Source organism: Pteronotus mesoamericanus, unplaced genomic scaffold, assembly GCF_021234165.1.
Source record: "Pteronotus mesoamericanus isolate MK-2021 breed Mesoamerican mustached bat unplaced genomic scaffold, CSHL_Meso_final scaffold_85, whole genome shotgun sequence".
NCBI lineage: Eukaryota > Metazoa > Chordata > Mammalia > Chiroptera > Mormoopidae > Pteronotus > Pteronotus mesoamericanus.
Genome location: NW_026555329.1, coordinates 76,496,699 through 76,513,430, shown reverse-complemented (window position 1 = coordinate 76,513,430; position 16,732 = coordinate 76,496,699). Strand labels below are relative to the sequence as shown.

Here is a 16,732-nt window from a genome sequence, read left to right as displayed (position 1 = left end):
TCCCTGAGTTTATCTATGGCTGTATTCCAATTATTCCTCTTTCTTTAATTTCTGTTCAGAATTTTTAGAATACTTTATTTACTTTTTTCTTCAGAAGTGTGTAAGGATTTCTAGGTCTTGTATTGCCTTGTATCTAGATAACGTATCTGTTATTTTACTCACTAGTGCCCATCAGTTCTTGGCACATCATCTTCGCGGGCCTCAGGCAGGATTCCGCATCGCCCGGTGGGTTCCTTCCCTCTATCCCTGCACCACGTTCGCTCTCCTTACCCTTCCTGTAGACAAACGTGTTAGTGTGTACATATTAGAAAAAGTATTTTGTTGTGTTTGTATTTATTTTAATTTACATAGCTGTGTTATCTAATTTATCCTGATTCCGCTGCCTTCTACACACTGATTTCTAATCCACCCACGCCTCTCCGTGTACATCTGATCCATTGCTTTCTGTACATTGACCTGCGTTGCCTATCTTTTCAACTTCCAAATGTATTTTAAATTTCCTTTAGAATTTGTTTCTGCAGTTGAATATCTTTAAGCCCTTTTAATCAAGTTTGTGCCCTCCAAGTGTTCAAAGTATACCTATGTGTATGAATTATATAGGTACTGAAAAGCCGAATGAATTTGTGCTAAATTTCAAGGTCTGATATGAAACCTAGGGAATTGTTTTTCTAATAACAGCGATCCTTTGATTAATACAAAAAGAACCTACTCATATATTGAGGCTTTAAATAAAGTTCTCAGAAGTTTATAACAGAGAACAAAAGGTGTCATTGGAATAAAAGTAAAATGACTATTAAAAGATACTTAGATACCTTAGCCTTGTAATAAGTTGTAATTATATATATTTTAAAACATTAGTTTATTAAAATAAAGAATATCCTTTGGAATGTATTCCTTCTGGGATATAAGAACAATGAAAAATACTTTCTTAATTCTATTATTGAATGTATACCTTGGCATTTCCCATAAGGACTTGAGGTATCTGTCTATAAAGACCATGTACCTGAAGGATAATGCCTAGAACAAAAATGGAAAATCATTACTTTGTAGAAGAAGAGGAGTTTCCAAATATTCTTTTAAGAGCAAATTTGTAGCTTTGATTGAGCATTGCATTTAACTTTAATCTTCTCATAAATGGGAAAACTTGAGAGCATGGTACATTGTGGGAGTTTTGTAACCATAGTGGAAGAAACATGCTCGATCCTTTGAGTGGACACCGCTTCCGAGCTGAGGCGCCTCCTGTCGGGCACCTGCTGGTGTTCTGTGATGAAGGAAACAGGTTAGCCAAGAGGAGAGTTGACATTAAAGCTGAAATTCAGAATCTCGTTTCTCACAAAAAGCAGAGGTTTTACTTAGGAACCAGTGTTTCACTTACACCTGAGCAAGGGTTTGGTTAAGACCCTAGAATTCTGCATCACACAGTGCCGCGTCTGTAGCGTGTGGAATCAGCTTAGACTCTGGAATGGGCAGGTAGGAACAGGTAGGAATCCTTACTCTGCCCCTTGGCTCCGTGTGGTCCTGGACCCATTTAATCTCTGCCAGCTTTAGTTTCCTCATACGTAAAAGTGCTAATTAACAACAACCTGCCTCCTAACATTGTCACTAGGATTAAGTCAGGCGGAAGTTCCTGGTGTTACTCAGCACGTACGACTTCAGTTGCTGCCAGGCCTTCGCCTAGCGCCCCTCCCTCTCTGGCCCTGTATTAATGAGCCCCCTCCTCTGCCTCAGGGGAAGCACAAGCTGCACGTCGACACTGGGATGGAAGGTGACTGGTGTGGCCTCATTCCTGTGGGACAGCCCTGCAAGCAGGTCACGACGACGGGCCTGAAGTGGAACCTCAGTAAGTAGAGCCCTTGCTCAAAGCAAGGTTTCCTCTCTTTCTTTTGGAAAGTTACCCCTGCCGTCCCCCTAGGAGAGGAGATGCTGCATCGTAAGGTAAGGGGCTGCTGAGCCTCGGTGGGACCGCCAGGCTGTTCCAAGGGGCTGCGCCGCTTCCGTTCCCGCCAGCGCTGCGTGAGGGTTCCGGCCTCGCCACACCCCTCCCGGCCGCCCCCCCCCACCCCAGCGCTTCATATGACCTACTTTCCTAACACACATCCTAGTGGGTAAGAAGCGCTCTCTCACCATGGCTTTTATTTGCCTTTTGCTGGTAACTAATGACACTGAACACCCTTCCATGTGTTTATGGACCATTTGTGTGTTTTCTTTGGAGTAATGTCTATGCAGATCTTTTGCCCTTATTTTAGTCGCGTTATTTCTCTTTATAGGTTGAGTTGTAAGGCTCCTATGTATATCCCAGATACAAGTCCTTTATCAGGTATATGACCTGCAGATATTTTCTCAGAATCTTTGGCTTATCTCTTGATTTTCAGAACTTTCATGAACTGAACTCATTCACTTAATTTTGACAAAGCCCAGTTTTTCCTTGTGTGGATTGCACTTCCGAACCACACCCAGAGAACTCTCTGCCCAGCTGTCCTCAGGATTTTGTGAGCTTGAAACCTCCTTGACTTTTCCAGAGAGGCAGCTGTTCTACCTAACAGAGAGAGCGTTCTTTTCATAAGATTCGCTGATCTTAGCAAATTTAAAATGTCTTCCTGGCACATATTAACTGCATTAGGTCCCAGTTATACTAAAACTCTCTGGTTTGAAAAGAACAAAAAAGGATGTGGGTCCATTCATGAAAGAATGCTGATTGCAGAGGAGCCATCAGGCCCTGGGAATCAGCGGGAGCCTCTTTAAGAAGAGCAGTAATTTAATCAAAGGTCTCTGATGGAATATCAAAAGGATTCTCTCCTGACTGACCAATACCTCTCAGGTTGTAAAAAGTCCACTATGGAACCATATCATTTGGTTATAGCATGCAAAGCTTTCAGGTTCCCACAAAGAAATAAATATTTCAAGAAATAAATAATTTAAAGATGAAAAGATACTTTAAAAGAACTCTGTATGAGCCACTGCTGAAGCAATTAGGGAAACACTCGATATTTCGAAGCAAATGTCTGGAGAACTCATCAGAATGTAAAGGACGGTGAGAACAGGTCTCCCGTGCTCAGAAATGCAGGGCAGGCTTCGAAGCTGGTTAGCTGAACCCGACGTGAGCTCCCGTTAGAAACTCTCGAGAAACGTCCCAGCCTAAAACAGTTGTACTTTTTAGAGTTCCCGTTCTTTCCGAGGACCCGTGTATACAGCGGTGAACATCCCCCTGGGTCGGTGGTGACCTCGCTTTCCGTGGCTGATACCAGGACGGGAGGAGCCCCACGCACAGTGAAGCGAGGCTTGGCTCTGCGGGCAGTGGCCTGAGCTTCCTGTATTTTATGGTAACAGGCCAGGCGCATGGGGTTGGACCTGGCTCTCGGGGCTCTGTAGGGTGTCCTCTCGGCCACTGTGCCCCATGGCACGTGCACATCCGAATTCTGCACAATGACGTTCACAGTGGGAGGGGGCCTGGGGCATGGCGGGGTAGGGCTTTTAGCCTGCCTTCGTGGGCTACGGTTTGATCCTGCTGAGACTACACACTATTACTTATTTACGTATTTACAGATTACTTTGACTTTTGAAATAATTACTTTTTTCTCTGCAACTTAATGAAAGTAAATAACTTCATCAAGTATAACAAAGCAATAGAGCTGAGACACAGCGTTTCGTGAATTAGCTGTGACGAAAGTGATCATTAATGGGATCTTCTGATAGGTGATATGACCTCAAAACAGTAATAAAAATAACTGTGAAATGACATCGTGTTGACTTGAAAAGAACCCGTCTTTACCTGGAGGAGCCCTGCTCACTCAGCGTCATTGTCTATGGCAACAGAGCGCTGAGGTCAGAGTCATTTTGTCAGTCACACCGACCTAGGGACTGTCTGGGGCGGAGCCTGGAGGAGGGTGGGGATGCAGTGGCTTAGTCAGGGGCTGCTGCTTCCTGGGTCACGGAGTGTGAGCGAGGCCTCGTGCACCAGAGCCCCTCCCGCGGTCCCCGGGCTGGGTCCTCCGCGACCACGCCTGCTCTGAAATAGGAGGCCGCCGGGCCGGGAAGCAGCCTGCCTCGCTGCTTCCTCCCATGCAGGTTGCAGTATCTCCCATCACACCCTGTCTTTTTAAAAAGTGCAATGGATGCCTATGCACACGTCACCCAGAAGTGACTCTCTACCGTGTTTTGTGTCGTAACAGCGTGCTGCAATCATGCTGTGACATGGGTCTGGTTCCGGAGTTTCCCTAGGCCTGCCGCAGCTGGCAGTAGAATGACCGCGTCCCAGCTGAGGGCGCCCCCACCCTCAGGCGGTCCCCCGTGCAGCTCGGACGCTGGCTCTGCCCATGAGCACCCCTCCCAGGGGTATATAAGAGCCCCTGAGCTCCGTGTCATCACGCGGTTCGAGGTCCTGTCACATCGGGTCGTTTTTGCTGACCTGGTCCACGTCAATGATACTTCACTGTGGACTCTGCGGGGGTGGGGGAGGGGGGAGTCCTTCTGTAGGTGCTCGTTGTGCGGGTTCCCTCATCGGTGGACCGCTACTTTCTCTTGCCCGTTAGCCAATGGGCTGATTTGGTTTATTCCTTACCAATTGTTAGAAGTTCTCCAGATCCTGATTACCAGTATCATCTTCCTCTCTATAGTTTAATTTTGTGTCTGGCATTTTTGTATTACAGAGATTGTGGGAAGTTAAAGGTAGTCAAATGTATGAATCTTTTTCTTTAAGATTTATAATATTTGTGTCCTAAGTTGTCATTCTATTCCCCATGGCCATAAAGATATTCTGATATTTTAGTTTTATGCTTTAGTTTTAGGTCTTTTCTTTCACTTGAAATTGATTCTTGTGTATATCTTGAGTTAGAGATAGAGTTTTTTCCTTACTGATAACCAGTTGCCCCGGCATCGTTTGTCACCCTTCCTCCGTGGCTTGCGATGCACCGGGGGTGCTCCTGTCTGCCGGGACGTTTCTCGGATCCCCATTGTGTCCTTGCTTTCATTCTTCCTGTACTGATACTGCGCTGCCTCAGTTACCAGTGCTTTATAATAAACACTGGAATGTGGTCAGTTGAGTCTCCTAACCTTGTTCTTCATAATTTTCACGGCTATTTTTGGCTTTCTGCTCTTCTGCATAAATTTTAGCATTAGCTTAACAACTATCATATGCAAGTCCATTGTAACTTTTATTGGAATTATGTTTCATTTACAGAGTAATTTGGAGAGAATAGAACAATTGGGGAAGAAAATTTCTGTATGAAATTGTATATCTTTTTGTTTACATAATTTATAGTTTATCTCTTTACTTTGAACTTTTCATTGCTCTCAATAATTAAAAAATTTTCTCCATAAATATGGTATATCTATTATATAAGACTTATTTCAAGAAACCCTATATTTTGTGTTGCCATTATAAGTTATATCTTTTTTAAAAATTAATTTTGTGAGTTCATTGGTGGCATATAGGCATACAATTAATTTTAGTATGTTGTATTAATATATCACTGAACAATTTTATTATTTCTAAAAATATGACTAGAGATTCACTTAGATTTTCTAGAGTCATATTTTTGTTAATAATCAAGTTTTCTGTCTTTTTCAGTCTGTAACAAACAGCATTGTGTTCAGTTATAACTGAAACAATAGCCTATTTTTTTGCGAAGTACAGTGAAATGGTTTCTAATATATAAGAATAGAGTGCTGTGATATTTATACATCATAGTTTAAGTAGTGAGTTCTCATCCTTTCAGCAAAAGCTTCTAGGTTTCATTTAAGGATGAAATATATTCATTTCTTGGATATAAACATTACTCTTGAGTGTGGTAGCCATGATTTAAATAAAACTTTTAAAGTTTAGTTTTACGAACTAGAATTCGGAAGGCTATGAAGTCCGCTGCCATTGTCAGCACTGAAGTGTTCACGTGCATCTACACTTCCCATTCTGAGAGGATTTCCAGGCCTCTTGGCAGTTTGTTCCTCGTCACACAAGTGTAGCCATTTCTATTCAACTCAATTTGTGTTCTGAGTATTTTTGTTCAAAGTATATAGAATATACACTGTCTGTTTAAATTCTAAATGTTCTTTTAATTGGAGAGTTGAGATCAAAGTAAAGCTTACTGTGTACATTCCAAAAAGGAGCCCGCTGTGCTCCTGCCCGCACCAGCGCTGACGCGAGCCGGCCTGCAGGCAGGGCCGCTGTCTTCCCCGCCTTGTGCGTGAGCGTCACAGGCCGTCTGCTGCGACCAGGCGCTGTGCCCCCATTCAGCGTCAGGAGGGAGGGTAGAAAAGAGAGAAGGATGGGGCAGTGCAGAGCACAAGGCCTCCACGATCCCCAGAATTCCCAGGAGTCCTTTCTGCATCTAGCCTTTTGCCTTAGTGGCCAGATGGGTCAAATAGCTGCCCCAGCAGCAAAGGAGGCTGGGACATGCAGTTTTCTGTCGAAGGGGTTGTCACCCAGTGTAAAACGAGAGCCCACCAGAGGGAATGAGAGCATTAGTAAGAGTCTGCTCTTCTGTCCCTGAGACAAAGGCTTTGCTTCATCCCCCATCTTGATGGACATCTTAGCTACAAATATAATATATTTTAACTTTCTTTTAGCCAGAGCCTTATGGGTTTCTGCTGTTGCTGTTAAAGAATCCAGTCAATCAAACTAATTCTTGTTTATAATCTGTCTTTAATGTTATCCATCTTATCCATATCGTTTTCTTTGATAGTCTACAGTTTTATTGCAATGTTTCAGTGCAACCTTTTTTTGTTGTTTTAGTTGGTTTTCCTTAGCTCTGGTAATTGGTGTAATTCATTGATTCTGGAAATTTTCAGATATCCTCATGTTGCAGATAAAGACATGGTAGTACAAAATTCTAGTTGATGATTTGCCCAAATTCACATTAGCAGTTGATGCACTCAAAATTTTCATTGAAGTCTTCAGTGCTATTTTTCTTTGTTTCCAATTGATAAACAAAGTGAAAGACTTCCCACGTAAAATATGTTGATGTCAAAAACATCACTAAACTGAATTCAGGATAAAGACAAAACAAGAGGAAGGTAGCTGTGAACGAGGGAACGTGAAGGAGATGGGGAAGAAAACGATGGGTGGGAGCGGAAAGTCATCAGGCAGGAAAATAAAAATTCTGAGGGACAGAACTTTTAACTTCTCTGTACTTTTTTCTAAGAAAAATACTAAATGGAGTTACCCTCCATTTTCCCAGGACTGCAGTTTAGAATGTTCAAGTTGAGTATGAAATTATGTGTTCATTGTTCCTTCTTTTGTGTTTTGTCAAAGAAGCATAGTAATAAATGACAGAATGAACTAATTTTATTTCATTCACTGAAAGAATTTCAAATCTCCCAACCCAAGTGAGTTATGAAATAAGAAAAATGTGAACAAAGAGTTTGAAAAGATTTTTTCATCTCAATGGAAAATAATTTGTACTAAGTGTGTACAGGCAGGAGTTCTCTGAGGATTTTTACATGCCAGCCTAACAAGGGAATGGTTGAGCACCTGTACAACCACACTAGCTAATAATGCTGTTTCCAGGAGAAACACTGGATTATGACTCTAGTATGGTGCAGAAAGTGATTGTAATCAGTTGTCATGGTTCAACAATAGCTGTATCCACTTACTGTTATAATCCTTTGTCAGCTAGTGCCACTAATGTGTGGGATCTTTCATATTTTTAGATGTCTCTGTTATTGTTTTAATTATTGCTTTTCTAGATCAATGCTTAAAGCGCTCTGAAACTGTGACATCAATATTTCCTGTCTCGTTCAATGATAATGTATTTCATATCTTAATTTGTTAAAAGTCTAAGACCCGCTTTGAATTGAAGATGTTAAAATTTTTACTTAAAATATGTGCTTTAGAGATTGAAGGGTGGCCTTTTCTTGGGCGAGGGGAGGGTAGGCGGGGCTAGGTCTTCCCCAAAGAACATGTAGCGGAAGTATGTCATGTGAAGTTTTTAAATGACTGTATTTCATCCCATCTAAAAGGTCATCAATTCTAAGATGTATTATTATTTATGTAACTAAGAAAAGTACTACTAGTTAAAATTGCAGAGATGAGTAAAATGCACATGATAAAACTGATGAAACATAGTTGATCAAATAGAATAAAAACAAAATCATCAAACTATACACTTTGACGTACCACTCAAACCTGTTGTGAAAAGTTGCAATGGACAAAAAGATTCCTGGCATCTTTCAATGTATTGTTAGTCCTATTGTCAAGGTTCCTTCAAGAGCTATCTGAGACCCTGGCCACGCAGCGTCTGTTCTGCAGCTGTGGACTTAGATGTTAACTGGTTAAGTACTCACCATGATGTGCAGGGTTCCTGCTCCGTAAGGCAGTTGAACTTCTGTTCTGGGAAGATGCAGTGGATTATCACCCCACAGGAGTGGCCGGTTTTCTCCCTGTTAGCAAATCCATTTCAGTATCCCTCGTCATCTCTACGTATGTCTGTTGTTTGTAGCCTTCTCTGAACCAGGTATTTACATTACTTGTTTTCTTACTAATTAATGACTTAAAATGACATCTTTAAATGTGTTCATTTTATATTTGTATGAGTCATTATTTTACTCTTTAGAAAATTATTTTTGAACGAACCAAATTGTAATTATCTAAGATGTTTAAAGCAACACATGCTGTTATGGTCTCTTACAAAACGTGAAATGAGTTATGCAGAAAGATCGCTTAACTCTGGCTTCACGAAGTAGGTAAGAGGAAGCCCTGGGACAGAGGGCTGAGGAGGTCACCGCTGTTTGCACGTGAAAAAGGTCCAATGTGTGTACTAAAAAGGATTGTGGCCACGACTGTGAGCCATTTAAGCAAAAGGAATCAGACCACTAGATTGTTCTAGAAGGCAAGCGTTCCTTCTAGTACTAGTAAACCAAACTAGAAAGAAATGGCACGTTTTTAGCAGTTTTATTGAGAATTCACATACTATAAAATTCACTTATTTAAAGTATATAATTAAATGGTATTTAGGATATGCACTGATATGGGCAACCATCAGAACCCATCCATCACCTCAAAAAGAAAACACAAGTATCCCTCCTCCTGCCCCCACCGCGCCCTTCCCCCCGCCCTAAGCAACCGCTAATCTAACTCCTCCTCTCTCCATGGATTTCCTTGTTCTGTGCTTTCTGACAAAGAGAATCATATAATAGATGGATTTTTGTGAATGGCTTCTTTTACTTAGTGTATGTGTTAAAAATTTATTGATACCATAGAATACATCAGCATTCCATTCCTTTTTATAGCCAAGTAACATTTCACTGTATAGGTAGCCCACGTTTTGCTTATTTGCCCAGTAAGGGACACCAGATTATTCCCATTTTTTGACTACACGAGTGATGCTTCTATAAACATTCATGTATAAGTTTCTGTGTGGACATGCTTTCATTCCTCAAGGGTATCTGTCTCGATGGACTTGCCAGGTCAGATAGTAACTTCATGTTCAGCTGTTGAGGAACTGCTAAACCCTTTCCTGAAGTGACTGCACCATTTTCCATTCCCACTGGCGGTGTATGAAAGTCCTTACCTGTCCACAGCCTTGCTAACACTTACTTTTATCTGACTCTGATTTTTAGCTATCCTAGTGGGTATGAAGTAGTGTCTCATTTTGGTTTGGATTTATATTTCCCTGACGACTAAAGAGATGGAGCATTTTTTTTCAGGTACTTATTGGCCATTTGTATGCCTTCTGTGGAGATCCATTGACTCTTAAAATTTGGTTATTTGTCTTTTTATTACTGAGTTGTTAGAGTTCTTTATATATTCTAGATACAGTCCCTTATCTAAGATTTACATATATTTTCTCCCATCCTGTAGACTTTTCACTGTCTTAATGGTATTCTTGGAAACACAGTCATTTTTAATTTCGAGGAAGCCCAACTTATTTTTTCTTTTGTTCTTCATGCTTTTGGTGTCATATCTAAGAATTCAGTGTCTCAAGGATTTAGTCCTGTGTTTTCTAAGAATTTATGGGGTTTCTTTTCATACATTTAGGTCTTCAATCCATTTTGAATTAATTATTATATATGTAGTGTGAGGTAAGGATCAAGAATTAATTTGTTGATTTCTACAAAGTAATCAGCTAGGTTTCTGATAGGGTTTGTGTTGATTCCATACATCAGTTTAGGAAGTATAGCATAGCCATCATAATGTTAACTCTTCTAATCTGTCAACTTGGGATACTTTTATTTAAATTATTATTTTTTTCAACAAAGCTTTTTTCTTCATATAAGTCTTCCACATATTTTCTTAAATTTACTCTTAAGTATTGTATTACTTTGATGTCATTGTAAATGGAATCATTTTCTTAATTTCATTTTTGGATTGTTCACTGTAGGTGTATAGGAACATTGATTTTTTTTTAATCAACTTATATCTTGCACCTTGCTGAACTCATTTATTAGTGCTAATGATGTTTTAGTAGATTTCTTAGGATTTTCTATATATGAGGTCATGTCATCTGCAAGTAAAGGTAGTTTTATTTCTTTTCTAATCTGGATACCATTCATTTATTTTTCTTGACAAATTGTCCTGGATAGAACCTCCTGTGTAATAGTGAATAGTATTAAAATAGTATTGAAGTATTAATAGTATTTAAATAATAGTGAAAGTTGCTAAAGTAGACAGACAGACATCCTTGTCCTGTCCTGACCATGGGGAAAGCGTGCAGCCTTTCAGGACTTAAGGAAGATGTTACCTGTTGGTTTTTCACAGGTGTCATTTATCAGATTGAGGCAATTTCATTCTATTCCTAGTCTGTTGAGTGTTTTGTTTTTTTATCATCATGAAAGGGTGTTGTATTTTGCTTTTTCATTTGTCTATTAAGATAATGTGAATTTTTAAAAATTCTGTTGATATAAGGTATTACAGTCATTAAATTTCCGGTGTTAAACCAGACTTAGATCTCTGGAGTAAATTCTACTTGATCGTGATGGGCAAAATCTCTGTTTTTACTGCGTTCAGTTGCCTAGTATTTTCCTGAGGATTTTTCCACCCATATTCTTAAGATGCATCATTTTGTAGGCTTTTCTTCAACTGATTTTAGTATCAGGGTATTGCTGACATGAAGGGACATCAGCCAAGGCAACAAGAGCAGAACACACGCAAAGCAGGTCTCGCAGGCAGGACGCAGGTGGAGGGAGGACCCCGCAGAGAGGGGGTTCCGGGTGCAGGAGACCCCTAGCGTACGTCTTGATTTAGAGACAGGAGGTGTCTGCACCTTGTCCCTTCTGTGTGTGTGCTCACCGCCAGAAAGGAGGGGGAGCCGAGAGGGAGACCCTTGGGGCTGGCGGGTCTCTACTTCCTGCCGAACCGGGGCTGGCCGGGCCTTCCGAGGAGGAGGTACAGGTCACTGAACGTTTATGTAAGCACGCCCGCTGGGAAAGAAGCTCATTCGCAGCAAAGTTGTATCCAGTCATCTACACGTGTGCTTTTAAAAAGCACTGACCTCTGAACATGGATACGAACAAACCTCCTCCCTCCACGTGCAGTCAGCCGTCCGCGGCTTGCGGTCTCCCAGCGCTCCCCGTCATTGATTAGGGGAGTCGTTAATGCTTCCATAGGCCGTTTTTAGTTACACATGGAAAGTGGTAGCTATGAATTCCAGTGTGGGTTTTTCTCCAATAATACCTTCCAACTAAGAGTCTCTCAAATCTTAAAAAGAAAAGTTCTTTCACAGATTTATGTAAATGTATGTGTGTGGTTTGGGATGAAGAATTTATTTTTTGTAATAGCTGTACCTACAGTTTTACATTTGCTTCTGTAATTTATATAATTTGGGATGATAGTTTTAAATCAATATTTTTACAGAAGTTTCTCAAGGAAGTCTTACATTCCTATTTTTAAGGCACTGAATATTTTCAAGTATTTGGTGAAACTTTAAAATGTTACAGTACATACTGAGTTCATTACTTCAGGCTACATTGAGTGATTTCTTATACTTTCGGCTACATTATGGAAATAAAACATTGCATTCTTTATTAATGGGATATATTAAAAAATCTTAATTGTTATACCACATCCTGATATTTTTATGGACTCTCTATAGTTAAGTGCCAGCAAATAACTATTTCTATGATATATAAGCCAGCCAGAAAGAATTCTATCTCCTTTACTGGGATTTTAGGAAAGTTAGAGTACCATGATATAAAAAGGTCTACCATTGTTTGTCCAGACCTATGATTTTCAAGTGAAATAACTAAGAGTTAAAAACGACGCCCATTAGCCACACAGCTCCCTCAGGTCGGCGCCAGCCTAGATCGCAGGCGTCCTGATTCCCAGCTCCAGGCCTCCCTCCTGTTCTCCGTCACTACGCGCCACCAAGAAAATTTTGAGGTTTGATAATAGAGTTAGATATGTATATAAAGATAGGGAAACTTAAAATATGTGATATTTGACAGGTAGATTAAAAACTATAACCGTATTTGTTAAAATTCCCGTGATACATGTTTTCGGCTATATGAGTTTCAAATTGCTGCAGTGACAAATTACCACAAACCGGTGGCCTAAAATAACCCATCTGTTATCTTACAGTTTTGGAGGTCAGACTCCAAAATCGGTGTCAGGAGACTAAAGTCAGAGCCCTGGTGAGCGCACTCCTGCAGACTCCGGGGAGACTCCTTCCGTCACCGTTTCCAGCTCCCGGAGGCCGCCCACGTTGCCTGGCCCTCGAGTCCCTCCTCCTCGGGCCAGGCTGGTGGCCCGGCACGGCCAGACCTCCCCCAGACCCCTGCTGCCACTGTCTCGTCTTCCTCTCAGACTCTCACTCTGTACCCTCCCTTTTAAGGGAGTGTGTGACGACCCTGGGCCCCCCGGATGATCCAGAGTAATCCCACCGCGAGGTATTCACTTAATTCAGGGCCATTTGCAGACTGCATCCTGCCATGTGAGCAGCCTGCGCCCCGGTCCCAGGGGCCGTGTGGACTTTTGGGTGGGGGAGCAAGTATTCAGTCTGTCATGTCAGGTCTCTGACCAATGAATGAAATAATTTTCTGAAATAATACTTATCATACACAATTATACCATTGAATCTTTACAGTTACTCTGAAAATTGATGTGTGAAAGCCATGTTGTCACTGAGACACTGAATTTTGGTGCTGTCCTTCATCTAACCTCAAAAAACTTGTGATAAAGACTCAAAATAAGAACAAAAGTGAAAACGAATTGTGTGAGAGGGATTTATTTGGTGTCCACAAAAGGAAACGAGGCTACAACTCCCATTCAGTCTGGCTTCTGTTCTCCGAGGACTGCGGTCAAGTTTAGCCAAGTGGCCGTCCAGTCTGACCCCTGGGACCAAGAAGGAAACCAGAGAGAAGGCTCCATTTAGCTGCGTTGTTACCAGTCTCTTTTCAGAGATACTCCCTTTTTCCTTCTCCTGCCTGTATTTCGTCTGTTTCAGCCTTTGAGGCAATGAGGAGTTGAGAGTTTCTCTCAGGAACAGGCAACAGTGGGATGTGAGGTGAAGATGGTGAAAAAATAAAGGGCGGAAAATTTGACACATACTACTTTTCGAGCCACATGTTACTAGAATCTCAGCATTCTGGAGGCCGTTAAAGATCAATCAGGGATTTGTTAATTGACTCATGAGCACACACATACCATCCAAATGCTGGGCCACCAACGCCTTTTCTTCTGTCCCTTCTGCCCACACAGATACCGGTGCTCCGTGCGTATATTTGTATTCCCATAGAGCACAAGTTTCGATTTTCTTATTATGTGCACAGATTCATTGTGGAGTCATAAACAGATACTTCTGATTAGTTCTGAATATGAGCATTGAGGAGTCATTGCACAAAATGAGAAGCGTGGGAACCTCCAGGGCCCGACTTTTACGAGGGAGGTATTAAAGTTGGGGTGGGGAGGCTGATCAGCAGTAGGTGTTATTTTTCTGGAGAAAAAGTACAAAAAAGAACAAGGTTATTTTTTGGGTTATGCTATTCTGAAGGATTTTCAAATATTCTACTTGTAAACAAATATTACATTTTCAGACATTTCAGACTAATGACATATAGCCTACTACAAAACGTGTATTAAATATATATTTCATTAACTCAGCTCCAATTCTGTTTTCTGTGCTATAGATTTTGAACCAGACATGAATGATTTTTCTTCTCTTCAATTCTCACCCTTTTGTGATTCTACTGAGAGTTATACGGAACCAACAATAATTTACTTTATGCCATAATCATCCTGTTTTGTTTTTAGAAAACTCCCAACAACCTGACAACACACATTTGTTATGGTTGATTCTAGGCATTTAAATATGAAAACAATTAATGCGCGTTTGGAGGGAATATGATCAATGGGAGCTTGTGAGCAGACTGGTATTTCATTGACCCCTGCTCACGAGCACCCTCATAGCTCAGGTTGGCCTCCCAGGGTGTCTCAATGAGTTGATTTCCTAGTATTTATGTGGACAGGCTGACAGATGGGAATGACTTAAGTGCGAGTGCGAGGGTCCCTTTCCATTTCGCATCCTCCAGGTTTCACGTTTGTGCTGATTCAGATGTGAGCTCTGTGCGTTCAGCCATCCAGCTAATATACTGAGACGAGAACGCAATAACTTTTAATCATTGTATGAATTATAGAGAAAGAATCAAGGGGTGCCGGTGAATCAACTTTTATTATGAGAATAGCTTAGTCGGTGTAATTTCCGACAGGTCCAAATCATCATCCTTTGTATTTCGAATAGCACTTGCAAGTTTCCGGTGTCTCCTGCTTGTCCTCTCTCCACACTCATTCCCATTTAAGTGTAACATCGGCGCTTTTATTAATGCAGAGGAGTATCATTACTTCGATTTTACAATGGGGGACCCCCGAAATGGAATTTATTTATAAAAAAATGTTTATTCTTACATCTGTAAACTTCCATCACCTTCACAGTGCTCTCCATTTGATGCAAGACACCTGTCAAGCTGTTTTTTCTGCTGCTCAGAACAGTTTTTGAACTTGTCAATTTTGATGCCTTTTAGTGCATCTGCTGTTTTTTGTTTCACCTCTTCCACATCGGCAAACCGGTTTCCTTTTGAGGACTGTTTTCATCCAGGGAAACAAACAAAAACAGTCATTTGGGGCGAGATTGAGTGAATAGGGAGGGTGGGGTATGGGGGTCATGTCATTTTTGGCCAAAAACTGCTGAACACACTCAACGTGGTGCGGGCAGGTGCCCTTGCGAGTCACGCATCATGAAATGGGCAAGTGCGTTGAGTCTTCAAAAAAAATTCACTGAAGCCGAACGCAGCCTCTCACAACAACGCCTGCTGGTGCACTGAGGCAGATGGGTTCCCAGAACAGTCATCTGTTGGGGGAAGCCTGTACTGTAAGTGGCCTGCCCTGCAGAAAATCATTCCATTTTTTTTGGAGAGGGTCTCCCCTTGTGCAGCTGAGGAAACTGAGATACAGGATGCTAAGTGAATTGTCCAGGTTCACTTTCCTAACCTAGTCATCTGTGCACACAAAAGGTTCCATCATTGGTCAGTTAGGTTTGTATTTTTTAAATTTTCGAACATGGTGAAATAACCTATCTCACAATCCTTATCCTAAATGAAAGTAGTTTTCCTAAATTTGGACAGAGTTAGAGAATTAACACCGTAGCAATTAAAATCACCTAAGCCCCACCTAAGACATTCCTTTCTACTCTGCAAGCCACAAATCACAAGCTAGAACTCACAACGAGTTGTGGAGTGTACAGTTTTAAGTGTAATTTTGCCCACTGTGATGCCTGATTGCTGGGGTGATTATAAACTGAATGTTGACATTCATCATCGTTCTCAAGGTACTCAAGGATTCAAGAAAAAAAATACTGATTTACCTTTCACAAAGGAGGGGAAAGTGGTTAAAACAGGATTTTTAAATTTAAAGATTCAAGGATAAAAAAGAAGGAATAGCAGGGACAGGGCAGGGTGGCTTGGTGGCAGAGTTTGAGATCGCATGTCGGTTTCTCAGCAGTGAGCTGCTACTTTGTCCTGTGGTGCACTCGGAGGCCACACTGTGAAAAAGCCGAGAATAGTTGGAGGGCACTAGGCTTAAATTTAAAAAAAGGGAGATCAAGGTGACAAAACGCCCAATGCCTGGACTAAAATAGAAGCAGCCACGTAACAGGGCGCTTAGATAGGTCTATGTACCTCAAATAAAGTTGGTAGTAAAGAAATATTTGCGCCTTTTTTGTTTTTTTTGCTACAGTCCAAGGGAAACTAAAGGTACGGATTACATAGAAATTAACTTCTCGAGCTAAGAGAGTGTATCACAGGACCACACAGTAGGACTGAACCAGCAAGAAAGGGTAGAGATTATAAAACAGCCAAAAAAAGGGAACAAATCAATGCTTTTTTAAACCTCTTGACAAAGAAACTCACTGGAGATTAATGTATAGCATGTAGCTTACCTTCTCTCTATGTAATTTATACCTTCAATTGTCCTTGAAATATTGCAGGAAAAAATGTATGCAGCTATTTCCTTCAGTTAATAATGTGGAGGAACGATGACAGTCAGTTTCAAGCTCTGATGCTGAAAGGTCTGAATTACACGGTTCTGGGATGTGATGTGGACTCTTCATCGGCTCCAAGAGCCGGGGTGGATGATGTGGCAGGTTCCTTCAGTCTGAAAACTGGCTGCTGAAGCCACAGAGAAACGGATGAGGCAGCGTGCAAGTGCCAGGAGCTTGCTTGATGCCTCTCCCCCTCCCTTCCCCGGTGGTGGCCTGGGGAAGCCCCGAGAAGCAGTGACAGGACCGGCATCAGGGGCCTGTTTGAAAGCTGT

At 41.4% G+C, this 16,732-nt stretch overlaps 1 protein-coding gene across 3 annotated transcripts in view; it reads left to right on the top strand.

Moving 5' to 3' along the window:
• Positions 1–16,732, top strand: part of TPK1 (thiamin pyrophosphokinase 1) — a 252,420-nt gene that overhangs the window by 170,476 nt on the left and 65,212 nt on the right. For all 3 annotated transcript variants that reach the window (XM_054564431.1, XM_054564429.1, XM_054564430.1), the window contains exon 8: positions 1,729–1,840. In XM_054564431.1, the coding sequence (XP_054420406.1) occupies positions 1,729–1,840 (112 nt within the window). The remainder of the gene's footprint in view (positions 1–1,728; positions 1,841–16,732) is intronic.